This window comes from Lactuca saligna, chromosome 9 (assembly GCF_052625555.1).
Source record: "Lactuca saligna cultivar CGN05327 chromosome 9, ASM5262555v1, whole genome shotgun sequence".
NCBI lineage: Eukaryota > Viridiplantae > Streptophyta > Magnoliopsida > Asterales > Asteraceae > Lactuca > Lactuca saligna.
In genome coordinates this window covers 21761630-21774966 of record NC_136425.1, presented here as the reverse complement: position 1 = coordinate 21774966, position 13337 = coordinate 21761630, and the positions used below count along the sequence as shown (strand labels likewise).

Below are 13337 nucleotides of genomic sequence, written 5' to 3'. Positions count from 1 at the left end.
ATTTATTTATTTATTCAAATAGGAGATGCATATGACAAAGATTTTTGTAGTAAATCGTCTTGCAAAATCATATAAATTCTGCTATCGATTTTGAAGATTTGACTAATTTAGTTTCTATATAGTATTTATATTCATTCACATATCCATGTTAAATGTTAAATAGTAACATATGTTATATTTAATAAAATATATAACATTTAAAAAATATATAATATTTTAATTTATGATCAAACTTTAACATGAATAAATGATAGATAGAAAAAAATATAAAAATATAATTTCTTATTTTTCATTAGCATGATGAGAATTAATCTAGTAATTTTTTTTTCTCAATATTAGTGATTAATCCATCATTAACCAATAACATCTACATCTCGCATTTGACCTCATATTGTCACATTTCCCCCTCTCCCTGTCCTAACACTCTCACTCCCACACACATTCATCACCTCCAGATCCATTTCTCCACCGTAGCCATGACGGAGACACCACCACCGGAGCAACCCTCAACACCACCTCCACCACCGTCTCTCTACATACATCCACGCCGTGAACCTTTCGAGCATGGTCTCATCCCTTTGCAGAAACTCATCTTCACAGACGCCACACAAACCCTAACCTCTCTCCGTGACAAACTTCTTCAACATCCAGTTACCAAAGATCAACCAAACCGCATTAGCTCCGCAGTTCTATCTGAAACGCTACAGATCTCCCCAGAACACGCCCGACTTGTCTTTGAGATAATCGCTTCTGTTCACCCCTTCGATTCGGACCCGCTTGTGACGGCTAAACCTGACGAGATTGATTCCGTTGGCGTCAATGTCTATGATCTCATTATTTTTCTGTACATACAGTCGTACAAGCGATTGCTTCCTAGAGGACATAAGGATTCCGCTGCTATTGCGGATGTTTGGCCATCTACTTCTGCATTCGATGGCTTTTTATCTGCTCTTACGCCTTTACAGGTGATTCCATTGATGGTCTCTACTTTATCTGTTAGTTGTAACTTGAGAACTTCATAAATTACCGTTGATGCTTTAATCTCTAATCTGCTGCTTAGCTTTTGACTGATGTGCTTAGATTTTGACTGGTCAGACATAAATCTATGATTTTGGATAATAGAATAAAAGTTTGATGTTGCATTAACCAGCTTGCACGCAGCAACGTCCGGCGTTCTATGCCATCACAAGCTGATGAAGAAGCTCATCAATTATCGTATCTACAGAAGCATTTAGGCAACATAATATCTCTATTGGCTGACTCTGTGGAAGGCCAAGGTGAAGGCGAAGATTCACTGGTTTGTCAATTATAGTTACTACATCTTAAATCCACCTTCTTATTTCTTATCCTGATTTGATGTTTGGATGAATCTGCGATGTATCCAGGTTTTGACAATGGAAAACTTTGAGCATCTTGATTTTCTGATATATTTTGGCGAAAAAGGATCACAGAAGATTCCATTAAGCCAAAACGCTCCATTTTTTGCTAATTCAGATCCTGATATGCCCGCAGCCCCAGTTCATGCATCACAGGTTCATGATTGGATTATACAGAACATTTCTTCTGCAATGGAACATATCTCCGAAAGAGTTGCTGCAAAAGAGAATGGGCCAAGTAGTGCTTCTGATCAGGATGCTATGATGGCTGATGCTTATGGAAACACAATGAAGGCCTCAAGTAGTACTAAGAGTTCCAGTTTTATTGAGGGGATTTCCAAACAATCATATGTAAAGCAACCATCTGAACTTAAAAGCTCTTTTGTAAAGGTTAGCATTCTGCAAGTTTCTATTTTTTCTTTTAATATATGAACACTATCCCTTTTTCTTTAATTGAAATGTTGCTCTCAATTTCTGCAGATTATAAATTGCCATGAATCTGTTATTTACATCTTGGCTCCTTTGAGATACGCCACAATATATGGATGCTCTGATGCAACTATAGTGCTTGGTGCTGTTGGAAAGGTACACATATCACATATGGTTTCAATCCTCCCTCATTTGTGCAAATAACTAAAATACCCTCATTTAGTGTCTCTACAATGTATGCCAAATATACTCTAAATGTTTCTTGCATTGTTTGTCTTTTTCTCAGGCTGTAAGGATCGAGCATTGTGAGAGAGTCCATGTGATTTCAGTAGCAAAGCGTATCTGCATTGCTAATTGTCGTGAATGTGTATTCTTTTTAGGGGTGAATCAGCAACCACTTATTGTTGGTGATAACCATAAACTTCAAGTATGTTTTGATCATTTATGCAAATGCAACCTTTTTTTTTTTTTTATATATATGAAAGTTGATGATGTGTGAGATATGTTTTGATGGATGCCAGGTGGCACCATATAATACATTTTACCCAGAGTTGGAAGAGCACATGAAAGAAGTTGGTGTTGAGAGTGTTCCTAACAGATGGAATGAGCCAATTGCATTGGGTTTGGTGGACCCACATGATTCCATGTCTCATCCTGCTGGTGTTTCTGATTGTCAAACTGAGTCTGCTACTTGTTTAGAAACAGATCAGTTTACCAACTTTTTGGTAAGTTTGTGTTTTTATTTTTTATTTTTTTTGTAGTTATAATCTTTCTATGTGTGTGTGTACACACACACAGATAGTCAAATACACATGAACTTTGGTTAGTGACACCTGATTTATTGGATTCCATGGAATTTGGGATTCAATTCCATTCCATTCCTTTGTTGGAATTCATAAAATTATGACTGATGGATATTAAAAGTCCTTAGAAGCCCATGGAATGCAATTACAAGCATTTCCTTCACATTAAAGAAAACTCAAATACCCTTTTATTAAAAAAAGTTATCTAAATATTTATAATCTTTCTTTTACTCAAATGCCCTTTTACTGATTTTTGGTATATTGTTGTTTATTTTGTTTTTGTTACAGATTCCAAAATGGCTTGAAGGTGAGAAAGAATGTGGGCCCACAAAAGACAATCCATTTCCATTGCCTGATGTGTATTTGTCATCGCAGCACAGAAATGTATGTTTAGGCAATTTTATGTTATTTTTATTTATTTATTTTAAAAGTCTAGTAATTTAATTTTTTTTGGGTTTTGATTGATAGGACAAGAATTTGGTGGAGGTTAAACAAATATTGAAAGAATCACAATTGGAAGATACCAAAAAGAGGGAAGTATCAACAGCACTTCATGTCTACTTTAAAGACTGGTTATATGGTAATAATAATCTTCCTTTAACATTAGCATTTTTTTTATCTTTATTTAATAATTTTTTTTTTAAATAATTCAGTTTTTAATTATTTTGGTATATGAAATGGTCTTTGCAGCCTCTGGGAATGTTAGACAGTTGTACTGCATACAGGGAGAGTAGCATTAATTGTGCAACGAAGCGAAGGAAATATATAAAATTAAAACTTGATTTCGAACATTTTTGGCTTAACATGGAGTGGAGTATGATTTTGCTAACTCATTGTAACTTTTTTTTTTTTTTTAATTATATATTTTTTATCATCACACACTAATGCTTCGAGTTCCAAAAGCTCCTATTCTCTGAAATAACATTTTGAATGTGTATTATTAAAAAATGTTCATGTTGTAATGTCATCGAATTTTAGCATAATGTATTTTTAATGTAATCGGATTTTTGCTCATGTTGTGGAGAGCTTTTTCGTTTTCAAAAATGAGTTTTTTTGTTTACAAAATTGGTTTGACTTGTAAATTTATATATAAATTATTTAGCTTGTACTATTATAATTTACTTTTTAGATAGACTACTTTTAGTCAACATATGTGGGTCCCATAAGTTGGTATATGAAAAACTCAACGAAGAAAGCTTTGTTATTGTGGATGTTGCTATCACTTTATTTTTAAATTTTAATTTTTCTTTGAAAATTATTATATTTTTCGACATAACAAACTAAAATCATAAACACTTTTGAAATCAAACCGCAACATTTATCAAAGTCAATCACAGAACCAAATCATCTCAAAATCAAACCCTAATTTCATTGAATCATAAGAGCATAAAAGGAGCTATCGGGTATTTATGGTTCTGAGAATTTTTGTGAGGATGTAGTGATATGGCTGAAATAATGTACTACTTAATTTATAGACCTCACATTTACTCTAATAAGAAAAAAAAGGAACTATTTATTTTTATTTTTTCTATGAACACATATTTGTTTATTTATTTATTTATTTATTATAAGAATAGCATAAAAAGGGGTAATGAAATATATATATTTTTTATTTCATAAAATACCATTAAAAATTATCGAAATAATAAATATTTTGTGAACACAGAGTTACAATTGTTTATCTTGTGGTAGCATTTCTTTTTCTTTTTAAAAAAAAAAAAAAATCAAAAGTCAAAGGTATTGTATGTAAAATATCTGTGATATTAACCTAATCCTTTCTAAAGAGGGGCCTACAATAAAAAATGACATCAAGTATTATAAATCAATTGAAAAATATAACGTCAAGAGTATTATAAATAAGATTCTAAAATTCTGAAATTCCCTTCTAATTGTATTGTTGCATTAGACTGGAGGGAGTGGTGCCATCCAAACCGCACTCCCTCCCCCGCCACATAAGCGTCACGTTACTTTTTACCATATAAGTGCGGTTCCATGCCACACCAAGGGAGTGAGATTATGGTAAAGAGAGAGAAAAAGAAAAAAAAAATGTGATTGGTTGAAAGAGAAGAGAGAGAATAAATAAAAGATGAGAGAGAATGTGAAAGTGCAGCAATGGAGTACCGCACTGCGGTCTAAACCGCACCAAACCGCAGTCAGGGGGCGGTGTTCCCCTGTCTATGTGGCAAAAAGTACGGTAAAAACCGCACCCACACCCCACAACCTTAGCTCTATTAAAAAATTGTAGTCTTTAAAAAAAAACGTGCACACGCACATATTATCATATAATCATGCCAGTTACATCATTTTTTTTAATTCAAGTTTAATCAAATTATAATTGATGTGATAAACATTCTCGCTATTACATCAATAATCAACTAGAGCTAAAACTCTACAAGTCTATCACCACAATCACAAGATCATATGATCTATGTTCTCAACAATCTTATTTCACTCAAATTAACAAATTCAAATCACAAACACATTAACACATGTACAAAACTTTCCATCTCATCATAAGTTCATAATTCACACCCTTTCTTAACTCGAAGGAACCAATGCAATGATCTTCTCCGCTTGATCCGGAAAGAACATTATGAAAAGATACGCACCTATAAATAAATTCCATAAATAAATCATATTTAAAAAACATTTGAGAAAACAACAGCACACTTTCCGAGAAATGGAAAAAAGTTAGTAAAAAAGTAAAGCGATGATAAGGAAAGTTTCATTTCTCTGACTTTTTCTATATGAAGTCGTTCTTTCTGCATTAAGTAAAAAAAACACATACACAACTTAACGAATTAAGCACTTTCCCCATTAAGTCAATCAATTTACAACTTACAGATGAGCACGGTTCCAAGAACAGCCGAGATTTTTCCTTGCACTTGGACCAAACCGCCCTTGCCCGCGTCTTTTAGCTCCTTAGAACCAACAACATCAAACATTCCTAACAATCAAAACCAAACACATTTAACTATTATTATTATTATTTTCTTCTTGAAAACAAAATAATAATAAACAAGGGTAAATTTGTAAATGTTTGAAATTGAATTCGAACCCGGTTTTACAGATTGTAGTCCCGATGTTATACATGCTATATTCTTAAATCCAGCCTCTTCCAATTTATTTGCAGCACCCGAAGATCTTAATAAAAAAACAACAAAATATTATTTATAATTTTTTTTTTCTATTACGATATTATACTTTTGCTTTGTATTTAGATGGAGAAATGCTATAATAGGAAATAGATACGGTATAAAAAAATTCTTACCGTAGTCCTTCTTGGCAAACAATTAGAATTTTACTGTCAGGTGAAAACTGGTTTTTCACTGACTCCACAAATTCTGGATTAGGTTTAGTAAATGGTAACCCGTAAAACAAACCCGAGAAGTTATTATGTAATTGTCTATAGATTATAGTTCCTACACAAAACAAATATAGCGATGTACTTTCAATCTTTTTTTTTTTTTTTTTTTTCCTATAATTAAGATATTATCCACTAAAAATCAATTATAGAAGTTTGTAACATAATATACCAGGATCATTGTCTTTGTTTTCAATGAAAAGTGGGACATGGTTGCATGATTTTATGTGAGCTCTTTCGAATTGAATTCTATCACGAACATCAACAATGGAGTAGCCTTCTTCTGCTACAAGTCTCTTTGCTTCTTCCGGGTTTATATAATCAATTTCGGCGTTGATTCTTAAACTTCTACGCAAAGGTCGTGTTGTGTTGACGCGATTGAATCTCAGTGACAGTGTCCCCAAATTGCTGTTATACAGATATGTGAAATTGATTTGATGCCAATAATGTTGTAATTGTCGTTAGTTTTGGAAATTGAATTATCAAGGGTTCTATGCAGGATTGGTATCGAATTTGAAGTAACAAAAACGGGAGTTGAGTTAGAAAGTTAAAACGAATTAATTTTCCTCGAGAAGAAAGGAGTGTGCGACGATTTTTCACAGAGAAAAAAGAAGAAGGGAATCATAGGAGGTGAAAAGTTGAGAATACACGAATTGAGAGCATTGATTTGGGGATTTGAAAGGAAAGAAAGAAGGATTTGATAGAGAGAAGTTTACCTTCGAGAAGAAAGTGCAGATGAGCAACAGCAACTGATGCTCGCCATTAGTGGAGTGTCTGGAATGTTTTGGAATAGAAGATTGCTAGTTGTGATGCAACGGAAAGGCCACAGAAATTCAAGAGATCCAATGGGTTTTTGACGCGTGGAATTCTTTGAAGTGAATCGGATTGGGTTTTCGAATTGTGTATTCCTATAAAATATAGGAAAATAATTTTTGTTTTAGATTTTTTTTTCCCGATCAATTATATTATTTTTTATCTCTATTTTTTAATAAAATTAGCTAATATTAACGACCAAGTTAGCCTAACAAAACGATAGATATGACGATGAGCTCTAAACGTATTAGATCAAATCTGCCTACCAACACTTTTTTTTTTTTTTCATTATTTTTCTAGAATGATATACATTCTATAGTTGATTAACATATAAATATGACTGAAAAGTATGTTATTCAAATAAAATAATATTTAAAAAATAAATAAAGTAAGAGATTATAATCAATTAAAATACAATTTATATGTTCGACAGATAAATTACGCTTCTAAAATTTACAGATCTTTGTTAATGTCCAAGAACAAGATATCTTGTTGACAAACATTTTTTACTATGTTAACATCTCCAATAATATTTATACAGTTAGAAAAAGTCTTTAGATTTATATTTATTTGTATTTTCAGTTTAAATAAGTTCAAAAATAATAAATACAATATTATTTATATCAGAAAATAATAAAATTTGATGAAAGGTCGAACATCGGTATTTACTTGGAAAAAAAAGTTGTGTAAATTTGATGAGACGGCTGATGTGGCGTCGTTGATTTAGCATGGAATGTTAGAAGACACCAATGCTTTATAGTATTAGGGCATCTAGAATTCATCGAACTCTCCAGAATTCAATGAACTGTCGTATCAATATAACCATTAAATACATATACAAATTTGCTTTTAGTCTATAGGGAGTATGTGTGCAAAGCCTGCTCGCCAAAGGTCTTTGCATGAGCCAACACCACCCTTAGCAAATGCTAAGATGATTCACTAACTTTTGCTCGTTGATTGATGAGAGAGAGAGAGAGAGAGAGAGAGAGAGAGAGAGAGAGAGAGATGTGTGGTGGGTTGTGATTAACTCATATTTATTTTAGTTTTTATTCATTTTTTTTTTCCAAATTCAATATCAAACTCATCATAACTCCATAATATCATAATATTAAGTTTAGTTGGCATTCAAAAAAGTGATGTGTCAGTTTAGAATAAATGTCACCGCTCCCTCTACTTTTAACATCTACAACCCATTAAACACTTATTCAATCATAATCATCATCTTATCATCCCTACTCTGAACGGTTTTAAGATTATTTAACTCCTCCATACCACAAACCACATTTTATTAAACACATTCAATCTTAATCACCACGTTATTCAACACCTCTTGCCCTTATGATGAGAGTCTAACGGTTGATGTGCATAATTTCATACAGGGGTTCGGTTCAAACTATGACATCTTCAACATATGGTTAGTGTTCTATGATTAACCTTTCTTATTTACTCGTGACATGGTATGGTTCACCATTTATTAAACTTGCATTGTGGATGTAATTTTGGTTTTGTCCAATTTAACACTTCCATTTAATAACATTTCATTTTAGACCTTAGTCACATATGGATATTAGAATGGATATTAGAATGTTGTTTGATTATTTAAAATCTATTTGATTAAAATTTCAAGATAAAATTGAATACACTTTATAAACAAATATATTATATACTTGTCAACTTTTAAAATGGCATAAACACCAAAGATAAAAAAAAATTGCCCAAACATATAATCTTTTATCATCTTTTAACCATTTAAACATTACTATCAACTAACTTTATTTTTGAAAATTTTATTTAAGATATATAAATATAAATTAGTTAACTTTAAAATAATTTTTTTTTTGAAAAATGTTAGCTGTTGAAAAAGTTTTTGTATCAATGGAATTTTATTAAATAAAAGTTAGTGTAACGTTGAAGTGACAAAAACATTGGAATCAGAATGTGCATAATTCTTATTGAGTACAGAAAATTGCTGTAAATTTATTTCAGCAAACTGTCTTGACTTTGTAAACTTTGATTAAACAAAAACAAAACATACACCAAAATCAAATATCCAAAAGCAATCATTTATCACAATAATAGTAAAAAAAAGAAAACAGCAACCTCCTCCTTCATAACAGGGTCCCACTCAATTGGCATCAACCCTTTTCTTGGTAGTATAAGGATAATACTCCTTTCCGGTATCCATTCTAGTTGTCTGACCACCAACATCAATGGCGGCAGAAGTGGCAGCAAGTGCAGCTCCGGCGGATAGTGCTGTTGAAATGCTCTTACCTACACAACCCCAACACGCCACCTCATCAATAAAATTAAAAACACACCACAAGAAACATGCCTAAATGCCCATTTTACCCTTACACTTTATCCAGACAGATATCATTACCCAATAAGTCAAAAATAAAGACTTAGGGCAAACAAGGAAATGATGCTGACCTTTAAAACCAATAATGGCAGCACCAGCAACAAAACCTCCAACTGCTCCATTAACAAAGTCTCTCTTCATTCTGTAATTCTGTGTCAATTGCTCAACACCAATGTAGACCCCACCAATGGCAGCAAAAGTCAACCCATGGGTACCCATCATCCTTAATGTCCTGATCAAACCAGGTAAAGCAACATTTCTCTCAACACGAGGAACATCCAACCATGTAGCAACAATGGTGCCCCAAATTGTTCCAGCTGCCAAACCAGTAGCAGTACCCTTCATCATCTTTGTCATTGAAGAATCTTCTTCCTCCAAGTATCTACGATCCGTAGTATCCATAGTTTTCTGCTGAAAGGATAATTTCATTCATTCGTTTCAGCATACATAGCATTTTGGGGTTCAATGACAGAAATTTGTATCTGTATCAGGTAAATTTTGCACAGAATAGCTACACATAGTTGGTTTAGTTAGCCACAACAGAATCTAGAGGAGTGGAAATGAGATAGATCATAGATGATAGATCAGTTCACTAGAAACAGCAAGAACATTGATAGTTTAACTTTTTGTCGATCAATTCAGGACATGGATAGTTTTAATTAGCCACAACAGAGGTTTAAAGAACGAACCCTAGTATTTGCTCTAGGAAAGTTGGAATCATCCAGCTTATCATTTCTTCTAACTCGGTAAAAATCAATCTCAATCACAATTCAGCATCATAGATTTTGCATTTTTGCGAATCCGTAGAAAAAAAAATCCTCTAAATCTATCATACAAAATTGGCAGTACCAAATGACGCGATTGCGATTAATGCGTATTCGATTATCTTTTTGGTGCATTATGTGTTTATATGACATACACATCGAAAATGAAACTTGAAAAACAGAAAACAGCACAATTGCAGGTAATGATATTTTTCACGTATGTATAATGCTAACCCTAGAATCTAAACTGAACGAATGAATATGTTGAACTTTGATGAGAGAGAAAATAAAAGATCGAGAGATGTGGTGTGTGCTGGTGTACGTGGGTTAGGGTTAGGGTGCTCACCGGAGTGCGGAAACGGAGAGTGATCGGATTTGCAGAGAACGGAAGGATCGGAGGGGAAGAGACGGGCCGATTACTGATGGGGGGAGGCGTTACTTTGGGATTTTTGTCACAGTATCAAGTATCAACCCTGGTTAGGTTACACCCTCAGATATAGTTAAAAGTCTGCACCTGCAATTTCATTTTGTTATATTATTAGAAATAATGCAAATGAATTCCATTTAAGTACTCAAAATGTAATTTTATAAAATAAAATAATAATAAAAAAAAAAAACTCAACCACATACATTTTTTTACAAAATTGCAAAAATAATCATGCGGTTGACAAAATTATATAATTTTGATCTAAAAAGTTTTGATGATGTATCAATGGTTTAAAATTGAATATTTTTATCGGTTTTAGTCTTTATGAACTTAAAAAGACTATTATATCCATATAATTTCTTTTTTCATTTTTATTATCTATTTTTAATAATTTCAAAAAAAAAAAAAAAAAGAACTCACCCTACTCCTTTTCCCTTCCTCGTTCAGACACCTTAGCCCATCCTCAAAGTACAAGAAACCCAGTTGTTGTCTACAACCTTAATCGAAAAACACTCAAACATCATCCATGTATCTATCCTCGCCTTCCATCGTCGGCAAACTCCCCTACCGCCTCTCCCATCCCCTCCCTTTAACATGTCGATGCCTTCTCGACGGGGTAATTGATTTCTTGAACCATTTTAAATTTTTAGACGTGAAAAGATTGAAGGTTTTAATATTGGTTGCAGGTTGCAGGTTACAGGATTGTTCTTGGTTTTGGTTTGGTGTGGTTTAGTGTTGAATTTCAGTTTAATTTAGGGATAAAAGTTTACTGTAACATTCCAAAAGTCACGATATTTATTTTTTCATTTTTAATTTAAAAGAAACCATTGTTTTCAACCAAAACCATATCAACTCAAGTGTCAATACAAATACTCCCAAGATCAATGCATCATAAAAATCTCCCAAAACATATCATCGAAGGATGTGTACGATTACACCTTCGCCTTGCCCCAGTCATTCAAAGTACCTGAAACATAAAACTCAAACTGTAAGCCAATGTTTAGTGAGTTCCTCCACAGTATCACCACACAACATATAACAACATGCATATTGGGTCTACACGTAACAAAATGGATTACCCCCCGAGTCCACAGCATGAGTCTGGCTTGCCTTCAGGCCCATAACTCATGTTTGGCTTACTCCCGAGCACACAACATAAGTTTGGTTTGCCCTTTTTGGCCCACAACTTATGTATGGCTTGCTCCCAGGTTTATTGGCTTCCACACAAAGCAGTAATGCCTCAACCCAACCATACTATGTTAACATGTACATAACAGATAACATATAACAGTAACATATAATCTTATAACCAGTCAACAGACTACCATGCAGATCTACAAATTACTATCGCATAACAACATCCTATATACCATAACTCAGTACTAACATATCAATTTATCATAACAACATCCTTTAAACCAAGATACATAACTCCATGGGCCGATATTGGTGTCTTCGACCCATAAGTACAGTGAGGAAAACTCACATTCTAGTCTGAACAAATAGTTGAATAAGTCTCTACTTTGATCCTCAATTCTACCCGTTATATATTCATCAAATAGTGACCGATCTTAAATACAAAATAGAATACCCAAAATACCTTTAGGCCAAACTTGGTCAAAATCTTGGTCAAAGGTCAAAGTTATCAAGTCAACTCAGCCAGTCGCCACATCGTGGCTAGCTCCAGCCATGCTGTGGTGACTGTAGGACAAAAAGGTCGCATAACACGTTGTGGTGACCCATTCACCACATCATGGTGACTATTTAGACCAACTCAGTCCAATAAGCTCTTAATCTGTCAAACCAACCCTTCAAACTTTACATAAAGCATTCTCTCATCCAATTAACCATAAAATTTGTTGCTTAGTATATATGCATGTCCAATGCATGTCTTGAACTCAAACTAGGTCAAAATAGAGTAAAAAGGGGCCAAGATCACATGCAATTGTTCAAAACTCTAAGAAATTCCAGATCCAACACTCCTAACCCCAAAGGTAGGCGATTGTGGTCTGACATCTTTCTTATCGAATTCATGTTTCAGAGAGTAGAAAGGTAAAAGAGATGATGACGATGAACATGCAAAGGGCATGTATTATTCAGATTTACCACGATTCATTCTAGAGCTAGGGCATTAAGATCTGAAAAACCCTAGTGATATATATAGAGAGAGAGAGAAAAAAAAGAGAAAGATATATGGAGAGAGAGATAGATAGATACAGAGAGAGATATTCAAAGGAATGTTGGTCGATGATGTTCTTACTTGCAAGCATTAATAGAGGGTGATGGTGAACTAATGGTGGTACTGTTGTGTGTGTGTGTGTGTGAGAGAGAGAGAGAGAGCAAGTGGGTGGGTGATATATTTTTCCTTTTTTAAATCAAAACAATAAGAAATTAAATAAATTAAAGAAATTAAAAGACATTTACTTAAGGGTATATTGGTCATTTCAAGTGGGGTATGAACCAAAACCACACAAGGTATCCAAAAGTGGACCACTGATGCGCCACCAAACTTGTTTAGACTAAACCCACAAAATTTTGACATACACATGGACCATTTTTACAAATTTGTCCCTTCTTTTTATTAATATAGATAGAAACGTGGTCGAAAAATACCAGGACCCCAATCCACATCCTGAATTCTTATTCCAATCGTCACCCACATCCTCATTGAGAAATATAAATGAATCATCATCCTCACCCCCTAATAAGGACCAGGGATCCCAACGCATAACTGGAAAATTATTTTTCTATTTTAATATAGAATCTTCCACGTAAAGAAAAAACTCTAAATTTCAATTTTACCATCATAAGTTTAAAGATCTTACAAAACATAAACATATTCATAGATTGCATTAAAATTATAAACAGTTTTTCTATCAAATTAAATACATACATAGAATATCAAGTAGAAAAAAATTATTCAAATGATATTTGATGTACAGTTGTAACCGAACTGAACGAATATGAACTGGGGTTTTGTCTATGTTCATTCGTTTAAGTTA

At 33.3% G+C, this 13337-nt stretch overlaps 3 protein-coding genes across 4 annotated transcripts; 1 reads left to right on the top strand and 2 right to left on the bottom strand.

Moving 5' to 3' along the window:
• The first annotated feature begins 383 nt into the window (after positions 1 to 383).
• On the top strand, positions 384 to 3622 carry LOC145017412 (uncharacterized). The gene is made up of 9 exons (XM_078975446.1): positions 384 to 965; positions 1151 to 1297; positions 1386 to 1766; positions 1857 to 1961; positions 2092 to 2232; positions 2327 to 2530; positions 2897 to 2992; positions 3077 to 3188; positions 3299 to 3622. Exons 1-9 carry the CDS (start codon positions 477 to 479, stop codon positions 3340 to 3342), a joined length of 1719 nt encoding a protein of 572 aa, XP_078831572.1. The 5' UTR covers positions 384 to 476; the 3' UTR covers positions 3343 to 3622.
• A 1233-nt stretch (positions 3623 to 4855) lies between these two features.
• LOC145018208 (Rhodanese/Cell cycle control phosphatase superfamily protein) lies at positions 4856 to 6845 on the bottom strand. Its single transcript, XM_078976114.1, has 6 exons — positions 6689 to 6845; positions 6145 to 6380; positions 5880 to 6030; positions 5667 to 5752; positions 5451 to 5555; positions 4856 to 5217 (listed from the first exon to the last, which is right to left on the bottom strand). The coding sequence occupies exons 1-6, from the start codon at positions 6733 to 6735 to the stop codon at positions 5147 to 5149; spliced, it is 696 nt and encodes a 231-aa protein (XP_078832240.1). The 5' UTR covers positions 6736 to 6845; the 3' UTR covers positions 4856 to 5146.
• Positions 6846 to 8710: 1865 nt separating this feature from the next.
• On the bottom strand, positions 8711 to 10430 carry OEP16-3 (Mitochondrial import inner membrane translocase subunit Tim17/Tim22/Tim23 family protein). 2 transcript variants are annotated; one of them, XM_078976258.1, is made up of 3 exons: positions 10255 to 10430; positions 9216 to 9555; positions 8711 to 9056 (listed from the first exon to the last, which is right to left on the bottom strand). In XM_078976258.1, the coding sequence occupies exons 2-3, from the start codon at positions 9544 to 9546 to the stop codon at positions 8911 to 8913; spliced, it is 477 nt and encodes a 158-aa protein (XP_078832384.1). In that variant the 5' UTR covers positions 9547 to 9555; positions 10255 to 10430; the 3' UTR covers positions 8711 to 8910. The 2 variants fall into 2 exon arrangements, with proteins under 2 accessions (XP_078832384.1, XP_078832385.1); XM_078976259.1 differs by having other exon boundaries at positions 9216 to 9552; positions 10255 to 10393.
• Between the last annotated feature and the right edge of the window lie 2907 nt (positions 10431 to 13337).

Coding starts and splice junctions, on each gene's coding strand:
- LOC145017412 (XM_078975446.1), top strand. CDS start 477: ATGACGGAGACACCACCACCGGAGCAACCCTCAACACCACCTCCACCA. Junction 1,298..1,385: donor GTGAAGGCGAAGATTCACTG/GTTTGTCAATTA, acceptor CGATGTATCCAG/GTTTTGACAATGGAAAACTT. Junction 2,531..2,896: donor ATCAGTTTACCAACTTTTTG/GTAAGTTTGTGT, acceptor TTTTTGTTACAG/ATTCCAAAATGGCTTGAAGG.
- LOC145018208 (XM_078976114.1), bottom strand. CDS start 6,735: ATGGCGAGCATCAGTTGCTGTTGCTCATCTGCACTTTCTTCTCGAAG. Junction 6,381..6,688: donor TCTGCACTTTCTTCTCGAAG/GTAAACTTCTCT, acceptor TCTGTATAACAG/CAATTTGGGGACACTGTCAC. Junction 5,556..5,666: donor ACTACAATCTGTAAAACCGG/GTTCGAATTCAA, acceptor TTTGATTGTTAG/GAATGTTTGATGTTGTTGGT.
- OEP16-3 (XM_078976258.1), bottom strand. CDS start 9,546: ATGGATACTACGGATCGTAGATACTTGGAGGAAGAAGATTCTTCAATG. Junction 9,057..9,215: donor TGCCATTATTGGTTTTAAAG/GTCAGCATCATT, acceptor GGGGTTGTGTAG/GTAAGAGCATTTCAACAGCA.